The sequence below is a fragment of the Coturnix japonica genome, chromosome 4 (assembly GCF_001577835.2).
Source record: "Coturnix japonica isolate 7356 chromosome 4, Coturnix japonica 2.1, whole genome shotgun sequence".
NCBI classification, from domain to species: Eukaryota; Metazoa; Chordata; class Aves; order Galliformes; family Phasianidae; genus Coturnix; species Coturnix japonica.
Window position 1 is genome coordinate 80,486,630 of NC_029519.1, and position 10,968 is coordinate 80,497,597.

The following is a 10,968-nucleotide window of genomic DNA, read 5'->3' on the forward strand; positions in this document are numbered from 1 at the left end:
CTTTGCCAGATTTAATTCCAAGTGGGCCTTAGCCTTCCCTGTCATATCCCCGATGGCCTCACAATTTTCCTATATTCATCCCAAGGGCCCAGACCCCTTTTCCCTTGTCATTCTAAATACTTTCTTTTTCCACTTGAGTTTTTTCTTGAGCTCCTTGCTCATCCGTGTTGGTCTTCTGCCACCTTTGTGTGACTTCTTACTCTTCAGAGTGCATCAATCAGGAGCTTGGAAATGGTGTTTAAGTATCAACCAAACATCTTGTGCTCCCTACCTTCTGGTTTTGACCCATGGGCATTCCATTCCAGTACAAACACTGATTTTAAGACAAATCATTCTTCATGACCCTTAATTTACAAGAAGTTTTGTACTGGATCATCCAGATTCATATTCTTTGCTCTTTTTTCCTCCTGAAGAACCATCAGTTTGAAAAATGAAAAACCCCCACCACTTTTCATATGGTTCCTTTTAACTCTTCATAACCCTTAGCTCTTCTTAGCTCTTCCACAATCTGTTTTTAAGCAGTGATAGACATACCACCAGAACAGGGATGTTCAGTGGAATTAAGCAAGATTATGTATTTTGAAGACAGTTTAAGAACTCATAACACAGAAAATTAGTATAAACTTGCCACTAACACCTTATGCATATATATATTTACCACAGCAGAACAAACCATACTTTTGCTATGTGCTGAACATTAAGTTCTCCATCTTGGGGGTTTTTGCACCCTGGCAAGACATTCTGAATTAGCATCTGATTAGTTTTAATCCTGACAGTGCAGTCAAAAGGGCATCATTATCTCTATGGCAGAGAAGGAGATGGAGAGCTTAGGGAGGAAATCAAACCCTAAAGCAAACACACACCCCTGTGGCCAGCCAGATCCACTGACCAGCTGCTGCTAAAATGTTGTGACAGAGCTGATGATGGCCCAGAGTGTTTTCTGGGTGGAGAAGACTTGTTTTTGATAAGTCAGTCCAGAAATGGGCAGTTAAAGAATGAATCTGAACAGTAGGACTTTCTTTCTGTTCCAACATCTGACCCCATGGAACAGACACTGTCTACATCCTCTTTCTATTGATGCAAGTTTGATGCAGCAGGGTTGGTCAAGAGCAAAGATGAATGCAGAAAGACAAACCCCACCAGTGCATAAACACAAAGAGACACCTTATAGCCCAAATACCCTGAGAAATCACACCGAAATAAAGAAACCAGTCTTGTATATGCATTTTTTTTTTAAAAAAGATACATCACTTTTAGTGTATTTGTTCAAGCTGGCTGGACACCGTACTGAAGCACTGTAAAGCTGTCAGAGAAATCATATACTCTTTTTTTTCCCATTGTCAACCAAAGCGTGCTTTTATGGAGTCAGTTAGCCACAGATTATGAACACACATCACTTGTCTGAGAATGAATTACAGCATACCCTAATAAACATATCCATCTTTGCTCACTGCTTATCCCCATGATGGGGATGGCATCAGATTTTCCTATCCGACCAGAAAGGAAACTGTGTGTTTATTTGTGTTTCATCCTCCAAGTGTGCCTCCTTCAAATGCAGCAGTGCTAAAGTGTGAGGGGAAAGAGGGTCATTGGTGTTACTGCTCTGGCGTGCAAACCTGGACACGAGCTTAGTGTGAAGACTGCATTTACACTGGTGGAAAGAGTTCGTATAAGCTGGTATGGCATGAGTGCTTGGATCTACAATGGAGCCTATAGCTGCTGTTGTATCTGATAGAGAATTGCAGTCAGCATCATCTTTACATGGTATATCAAGTGGTTTCCACCGACCTTAGAGCCCTTTATGAAGGTGGAGAGCCACAGTCCTATCAAGATACTTTTTTTTGTTTGGGTGGGGGGTTGCTCTTTCTTTCCTCTCTTTTTTTCATTTTATTTTTAACAGGTGGGGAAACTGAGGCACAGAAAGGTGGTGTGATTTGCCCACAGTTGGTGGTAGACCTTGAAACCCCCGGTCTCTCTCTCAGCTGCTCAACTCCCACCTGAGTCTTGGTGGAATGGCTGCTTGCTTGGTTCTCTTGAGGAGAACTGCATCTCCTCCAGGAGAGGGGGGAAAAGTGTCACTCCCAGTGGCAATGTCTGGCAGAGGGCAACAGCACCCATAGTTTCTGCCAGCCCCAAGAGGCAGGAGAAGCAAGGAACCTGAAATGGATGGGCAGGAGTTTGCTGGTCAGGCACTGAGTTGGAGGACATTGCTCTACAGGATGCATTCGTGTCTCTCTGTGGCTTTCAGGGCCTCGTGCATGCTGGCGGCAGAGAGTCTCCTGTTGATATTCCTGTACCTGCACCTCAGGAGGTTCCAGAAAGTAGTCCTCAAGTCTCGGTTAAAGAAAGCATAAATTAAGGGGTTGATGAGAGAGTTGGTGTATCCCAACCAGAGCAGAGTCCTCTCCAGCCTCAGGGGCAGGCAGCTGCAATGTATACCACAGATAAAAGGCCGAGCTGTTGACATAAGGAAGAATGGAAGCCAACAAAATGTAAAAGCCCCCACAATTATACCAAGGGTCCTGGCTGCTTTTTGCTCCCTTTTGAAGATGGAAATATTCTTCCGGTCTTGCCGGAGCAGTTTGGAAAGCGTGGCACATTCCTCCACTGCCTTGGTGCGCTTGGAGCTGGGATGGCCACGGCTGGAGGCTTCCAGGCAGTAGACACCCTCCTCTTCGTAGTGTTTGGAGAAGTTCATGAAGCGGTGCTTCTCAGCACTCACCTTGGCAGCTTTGTAGATCCGGCTGTACATGACGAGCATGACGGCCATGGGGATGTAGAAGGCAACCCCTGTGGAATAGACCGTGTATCCAAAGTCCTGGCTGATCAGGCAGACTCTTTCCACGGTGACGTTCTTAGCCCAGCCAAAAAGAGGAGGGAGTGTGATGGAGGCAGACAGGAGCCAAACGATGAAGACCATTTTGGCCATCAGCTTCCCATTTTGTCTCACAGGATACGTGAGTGGCCGAGTGATCCCCAGATACCTGGAAGAAGAAGAGTTGCAAAGTGGGTATAGGTGCCTTGCTCTTTGCATTGCAGTTGAGGCACCGCTACTTCTTACAGAATCATAGAGTCATTAGGGATGGAAAAGACCTCTAAGATCATCCAGTCCAACTGCTCACCTGCCACTAATATTGCCCACTAAGCCACGTCTCTGTGTATCACATGTACACATTTTGGTTGGCATTGGGCAATTTTCATTCCTAGCTAGTGGTTGCACTGGGAACAGGTTGCCCAAGGAGGCTGTTGGATGCCCCATCCCTGCAGGGATTCAAAGCCAGGCTGGTTGTGCTCTGGGCAGCCTGGGCTGCTGGTTGGTGACCCTGCACATAGCAGGGGGTTGAAACCAGATGATCATTGCTGGTCCTTTTCAACCCAGGCCATTCAGTGATTCTATGAATTTCAGCCTGGAAACAGAGTAAGAAATGAATTTCCCAAGTGAAAACATTCCCAGGGAACTGCAGCATCTTCCGTGAAACTTATTTCACAACCCTTCAGCTGTCTTGCTTAGAGACCCTGTTTCAACTATTCCCTGCTGCTTTCTTGCAGCCTCCCCATGCATAACTCAAGAAGTCATTGAATTTATGAGCACAATCTGGGATCGGCACGGTTTCCTTGGGAATAAAAATAAAGCTTAGTTTTCCACCAGAGATTGATTGTACAGAGAATATGCAACAAATTCCAGCAATAAGATGTACACACATAGAATGGTATGAGTTGGAATGGACCCTTCAAGGCCATCTAGTCCCACTCTCCTGCAGTGAACAGGGACACCCACAGCTCCATCAGGTGCTCAAACCCCCATCCAGCCTGACCTTGGGTGCCACCAAGGGTGGCCCAATGAATGGAGATCCTTATGGGAGACACCAAAAGCACACAATGACCTGTAGGCAGGTGTGTTTTAGCGGCTGGAGTTCTGAGTTAATAAGATAACTGTGTGTATCAACCGCCAGCTCCTGGATCAACAACAGCATGTGATCTTGAAACATCCCCAGTGTTGAGGGGTGTTTGTATGACTAAGAAATTGTGTCAGCTGTTAGTTGGGAAATTGCAGTTGTACAAACGGGTAGGGAGTTAGCCACTGTCAGCAAGGGCTCCTGCTGGAAAGCTTCTGCTTCCTATTCAGCCCCAGTATATGCAGCAAAACCCTCCAGCTGTCGTAGGGATTTCTTTCAGGTTATGGCCTCTTTTGTACGAGCCCTGCCTGCTGTCAGGAATTTGTAGGCATTTTTTAGGCAGGATGGAATCACCTCCCAATTGTCTTGGATAAACTGGGTCAGGCTGGGAAGGAAGTGAGAACGGCAGCTGTACGGGCAGCTTTTTTTGCTGAAAGCTTTTCCAGGGAATAGAAAAAAAAAAGCCTTTTTTTTCTTTTTCTTTTTTGCCAAAAGGAGAATTTCTACAGAGATGTAGAAACTGATGTGCAGTTATTTCTTTCCAACACTCCAAACACCTCACTGTAGGTGTTAGCAGGTTTTTTCTTCCCTGATTCTTTTCCCTTCTCCAAACCCTCCCCCAAGAGTGGAAAAAGACAGAAATAAACAATAATAAATAATCCAATTCTCCCTTCCCTCGCCAGCGCCAAATAAATTCTAAGCTGAATTATTCTCCCCTGAATTCTAAATAAAATGGGTTTTATCCCCATTGAATTGTTCTTTACCTATTTTTCTGTATTTTCCTCAGCTGGCCTTAGCTGCAAAAAACAAGCCCAACCTTACACAACCACCTACACTGCTGAATGCCTCATGCTTGCACAGGCTTAAGGATGGTGTTTGTAGGCACAAACTCAGTGCAGCCTCAAACGAAAGCACTTGTAATTCCAACACGCCATGAGAACCTGCCTGGTCATTGCAGGGGAGTTGAACTCAATGACCTTTAAGGCTCCCTTCCAACACAAATTATTCTATGATTCTGTGCATTGAGAAGGATGAAGATGGGCAGTGGGACTGGATTTGGTGCTGAGCTTCCAAAAAAAAATGATCTTCTCCATCTTCCTGCCTGATCTGAGCTTGGTGAGAAGTGATGAGCTTCTGCTGCATCCCCAAATCCAGCACCAAAAGAACTTTGCACACTGATATATGCTGCACTGTGTGATATCCTTTGTTACGCTATTACCCAGCTCTCTTTAGAAGCCGATCCACTCGGGATTTGCTGAAACTTCAAGGAATTTACAGGCTAGCCAAGCAAAATGCACAGTGATGAGATCTGGAAGGCAGGCAAAGCCAACACATCTCAACTGTGCCATCCCTGCTGGAAGAAATGGGGCTGTTCTGAGGTCTACACCGATGGCTGCGATGAGAGTGGAGAGACCTCAAAATAGGGCAGCGTCTGCCACAGAGCAGAGACAGGCACTGAAATTCAGATCAGATTCCCTCGCTTTGATTCATTTTCGTGTGTCTGTCTGCCTTGTTGTTAATCACGTTTAGTGGTAACGAGGAATAAAGGGCAGTTCCCACAACAGGGATTTCCTCGTGATTTGTGTGACTTTGCTGCTTCATCAGTTGCTCCAGCCCCCTGAACTTCAGCACATTCATTCCGTGCCCAATGGCAGCCACTGGGTCCTTATGTCAGGGATTAAATAATAAAGGGAAGGAAAACCTCCCCAAGGTGTCCCCTATCTCCATGCTGCAGCTCCTGAAGGAGGAGAGGAAAAACAGCACTCACTTGGGTCAAGATGGGATCATTTCAAGCTGTGCAAGGGAAGGTTCAGATTGAATGATGTTTATCCTCTGGAAGAGAGGCTGGGCACTGGCACAGCTGCTTATGGAGTGGTAAGATCACCATCCCTGGAGGTGTTCAGGAGGAGATGAGGACCTAAGGGACATAATCAGTGGGCACGGTAGGGGTGGGCTGGGAATGGACTTGATCTTAGAAGTCTTTTTCTACCTTAATGATTCTATGATTCTAACTGAGCCCAAATGAGCCCAGAGTTGAGGTTTCTTGCACCCCACTGTTTTACCTGCCTATTCCTTGTGGCCAAATTCCAGATTCCAGGATGGTGCTTTGCCTGCCCCATCCTCCTAAGGGAGAAGGGACCTCCACATGTAGGACAGTGGGCAGCTGGAGGTTGTGGCTTCACACATCCATCCCCAAAGCATCACTGGGAGATACTCATCCTGCTGGTGATACACCACTGGGGCCTCCCTGGCCAGGGTTGTATTCCGATGAAGCACAAGGGCAAAGCAATGCAGCAAAATACTGTGCAAGTTTCATCCCACCAACACTTTCATAGCATCGTGAAGGTTGGGAAAGACCTCCAAGATCATTAAGTCCAACCATGAACATCACCCGTGCTCTCTAAACTTTCAAGAGGCATCCCTTCCATTGGGGGCTAAACCAATTCAGAGCTCATTAAGCTCATTATCTGATTTGGGGTAGAAAACACCAAGAAGAAGGGAGAGCCCCACAAGGATTGCCTGGGAAATGGATGGGGATTTCATCCTCCATTCCTCCACTGGGAAAATATACAGCGTTTTGAGGGGCTTCGTTTATCCACAGCTTGGATTCTTTACGGAGAGCTTCTTATATTCTGAATATCCAAAAGGTTTTTTGTTTAATTTTTGCCTTTATATATATATATATATATATATAAATATATATATAATAATGATAATAATGGATCTATAGCTTTGGCAGGCATTTATATAAGAAAAATGTAGGGGAAAGATGGATGTTTCCAGCATTTTTCATTTTTGATTTAAAGGAAAATCAATCCAACGCCGCTTCAGACAAGATTCGTTCTACCAGCTTCAATCAAGGGGCTTTTAGAAAGCGCTCTGCATTAATAATCAATAATAGCAGCCTGTATTTTATTAGTAGCCATCATCTTGGGCAAACCAAGCATCTTTTATATCTAAGCTAAGCAAAGCGTGAGGACACTTCAGCCATCAATAAAAGGGCAGAACCAGGCAGCTGCCCAGCAGTGCTGATCAGGTCAGCATTAAGCAGAGCACCAGAGGAAGAATTCATACACCATAGGACATGCCAAAGGAAGGAGGAATGGTTGCTGTCCTTTCTTCTTGCAGGGCAGGAGAAGCAGCTCTGTTGAAAATTCCAGTTAACCCCTCACTGCACAATGCTTTCATTTCTTTTAAAGCAAGTATTTCAGACTCTCTGCAAGCTCAGCAATCCTTGTGCTTCAGCCCTGCTTTGCATTAGTATATGAGATGAAATGCTCACCTTTGGAGCTGTTTCTATCAGGGGTTAAGCCCCAAATCCCACCCATCCCAATGTCCTGGATCCACTCTTTCCCTCTATCCACCTCCACCAGGTGCCTGACAGGAATAGAGCAGATAATGGCTTGATGAGGAGCAACAATGACTTAAAGGATGCTTGAGGCAATCCATGCAGACCACAGCACTTTCCTAGGGATTCTTAAGGGAGAAAGCAATGGGATGGTGCCTCAGTTTCTCCTCAGGGCACCAGAGGATGTTCAGAGTATTCCCCTTCTTTAGGCATGGGATAGGCTGAGCTCAAGGTGGGTTTGACAGAGAGGTTCACCCACCCATCCCTCTGTGTCAGTGGTCTGGCACTGCCACAGGCTGCCCAGGGATAAAGGAGCTTGGAGGCTGCATGAGATGGGTACAGGTGTGCTGCCCCCACTCCTGGTCTCTTCAAGCCCAAATCTACATGTCCAGTCCAATTTCAGTGTTGAAGGGCAGATCAGTGTTATCCAGGACATTTGCTTGCACTGTGCCTGCCCACATTGACAGTGGTAACGGGCTAGAGGGAAGTGGTTAACGTGTGGGATGAGATGCAGTGATTTTCATATAGGGTCTGTCCTGTTTGCTTGTGTGTTTGGGAGAGTGGTTGTATGTAGGAGGGAAAGAGATAAAGATGGAAGGGAAATAAGGAAGGGGAAGAAGGAAGGAGAAAAGAGACAGGGAAAAGGGAAGTTTGGAAACTGAGGCCAATCTAGTGAATGTTCAGCTGCTGCTTCACTCCTCACGCATCAAGAAGAGACATTCAGGTATCTCATTACTGCATTTGATCTCTTCCTGCTGACACAGACACACTTTTCTCCTGACCCTGCATACACTTGCTTTTTAGGAACAGCCTGTTTGTGAAAGCTACCAGCTCAGCAGCCGAGCTGTGAGGTTGGTGGAGATTTTGCTTTCTGAGCAGCACCCCATGCAGAGCAGCAGCTGGCAAAGGGCTCAGGAGCAAGGTGCAGCAGCCAGCTCGTGTCTGACCCTCCTGCTCTGTCACCACACCTGGATGAGCCACCAGGGAGCTGTTATCGTCACTGTGGCCAGGGCACGCATCTTGCCAACCCTTTCCCTTCTCAAGCTGCTTATCACAACCCAGCCTGGCTCAGTGGTGCCAGCATGAAGCCAAATCACCCCTTCCATAAAGCCAGCATGCGTTTCAGTTCTGGATCCGTCCCACCGGCTCGTCAGCACAATGTCCCTAATGACGCAGGCTGCTATAATTAGACCCAGGGGGTGCTGGCTTGCCCGAGTCGCATTGCTTTGCCAGACATGCTCAGCCTTTCCCTTTGCACTCCAGGTGTGGGAGCTCAACCCAGAAAAACCACACCGAAGCATGAACTGGGCTACACTATGGTTTTATTGAACTTGGGATGGGGTGGGGAGATGCCAGCACTGTTGGCCAAAGCACAGGCCCCGTGAGCAGCAGAGCATCCCATAGGGTTGGGCTACAAGAGCTCCATAATGTGGTTGGTTCTGAACCTGTGCACTTCTTTGGCTGAATAATTTCATTGAGTTGGACTCCATCATCTTTGCGGGTCCTCATCTGTCCCCTCCAAAATCAGGATATTCTATGATTCTAATTTTATGGGCCAACCCCCTTCCACGGTGATATGGATGGACAAAAGGCTCTGTTCTGCAAACCAAGAAAGACCAACATGCTGTCTGAAGGGGAAGGATGAAGCAAGAACTTCGAGAAGTTACTTGAGCTGCAAAGGGCACCTATTTCATACAGAAAACCCTCACTCACCCTGTACACTTGGAAAACACATCCAGCATCGCTGCACAGAGAAGCTGTGGATACCCCATCCCTGGAGGCATTCAAGGCCAAGTTGGATGGGATCCTGGGATGTAGTGTTTGGCAGCCCTACCCATAGCAGGGGGGTTGGAGCTCAACGATCTTTAAGGTCCCCGCCAACCTAAGCCATTCCATCATTCTATGATCTTGATTCTGGTGGCCCTCAACCAACTGAAAATCCCCATACCCAAACATGCAGCTGCCCCATTTTCCCTACCTGTCCACGCTGATGACGCAGAGGGTCATGATGGAGGCGGTGCAGCACATGACGTCCATGGCGATGAACACATTGCAAAACACCTTCCCAAAGAGCCACTCTCCCCCCACCAGGTCCGTGATGGTGACAAAAGGCATGACAGCAAAGGCCACTGAAAGGTCAGCAGCAGCGAGGGACACCACCAGGTAGTTGGATGGCTGCCGGAGCTTCTTGACAATGCAGACAGAGATGATGACCAGACCGTTGCCTGCGATGGTCATGAGGATGATGATGGAGAGCACGGCTCCGATGACGATCTTCTCAGTGTCCCCATAGAGCAGGATCTCCTCGCCGCAGTCCGTCGTGTTGGTGAGGTTGGAGGAAGGCAGGTCTGGCTCGGCAGGGATGGAGGGTTCCTCAGTCATGAATGGATTTGGGAGCAACTCCTGAGCTGGGTATTGCTGCTCTGCGTTCTCCACAAAGAGAAGATGGTGCTCCAGAAACCGCCGGGGGCTGCCCCTCAGCAACATGCTCTGAGCTCACCGCAGCGGGCAATGGCACGGGCTTTCTCCCAGCAGTGACACCTCCAGCAGCAAAGCAGAACATTTTATCACATGAAGCCTAAGGAAATAAAACACCACCCTCCAGCCCCTATCTCTTGCCTCCCGGAGCTGCAGATGGAGCTCATGTGCTCGATGAGGAGCTGTTTCCCAAGTCTGCTGAAAGATGCACAGTTTGTTAGATCTGGAGGATGCTCGGAGGAAGCTTGCTCCACTTCTAAAGGAGCACAATCTGCCCAATCTTCCTGCAGTGACTGCCTAATTGCCTGCATGCTTTTCCAGCAGCACAGATAGCAGCAGCTGATTGCAATTGCTCATGGTATTAAGCACTGCTGCCAAGCTGTGCTGTTGGGCTCGCGCTTCCCATGCGCATCCGTGTGCCCTGCACATACTAAAAGTGAATGCAAGAGAGCGAGTGACAGCACAACCCTCAGCCCCAGAATGATGCCCACACACTGCTGGCTGCATCTCCTGCTTGTGTCAGTGCACAAACTTCACCCTACAAATCCATGCAGTGCCAACATGCACACGCAGAGCTGCAGCGGCAGCACATGCAGCATCACTGCCACCAGTACTACATACAGGCAAAGGGAGGGCTGGGGCATCCCTGAGCTGTGGGGTACCCGATGTGAACACAAGCAAGCAGCAGAGCTCCCATCCATAATATTCACCCCTACAAATATTTCCCCACCACCAATGGGGAAACTTCGGGGCAAGGCTAACCCTAAGCAGAGCTCCGAGCATCGCGCACGCCCTGCATCCTCCTCTTTCTGCTTTCCCCTTGCAAGGAGTTTTATTTAAACCCAAGGAATCCCGCAGACCCCTTTTCGCATTCTCCCCTCCCACCCCCCCGGTTGTGACGGGGGTCCCACCTTACCTGTGCCGAAGGGGTGAGACATCCTCCAGTCCAACCCCGAGATCTCCAGGCGGGAGAGGAGCCGAGAGCCCCCGGAGCATCATCCTCTCTCCCCTCCCCGGTCCCTCCCACCGCCACCCCCCCCCTCACTCCTCTCCCCGTCTCTCCCAACCGTTCTTCCCGAGCCTCAGGAAGAGCAAAGAGAGCTCAGAGTTATGTCCCCCCCATAACAAAAGCAACGGCTGAACAGAACCAACCCTACCAGTGGAGAGCTGGGGGGGCACAGCTGGAAACTGGGCAGCCACCCCTGAGCGTGGTGCTATGGATGAAGCACAGCTCTGGGGGGGTGC

The 10,968-nt window shown here is 48.3% G+C and overlaps 1 protein-coding gene across 2 annotated transcripts; it reads right to left on the bottom strand.

The window, feature by feature from the left end:
• Positions 1-1,214: 1,214 nt before the first annotated feature.
• LOC107314079 (5-hydroxytryptamine receptor 7-like) lies at positions 1,215-10,733 on the bottom strand. Of its 2 annotated transcripts, none has more exons than XM_015862957.2 (3): positions 10,640-10,733; positions 9,224-9,786; positions 1,215-2,984 (listed from the first exon to the last, which is right to left on the bottom strand). In XM_015862957.2, the coding sequence occupies exons 2-3, from the start codon at positions 9,730-9,732 to the stop codon at positions 2,213-2,215; spliced, it is 1,281 nt and encodes a 426-aa protein (XP_015718443.1). In that variant the 5' UTR covers positions 9,733-9,786; positions 10,640-10,733; the 3' UTR covers positions 1,215-2,212. The 2 variants fall into 2 exon arrangements, with proteins under 2 accessions (XP_015718443.1, XP_015718442.1); XM_015862956.2 differs by having other exon boundaries at positions 9,224-9,918.
• Positions 10,734-10,968: the final 235 nt, after the last annotated feature.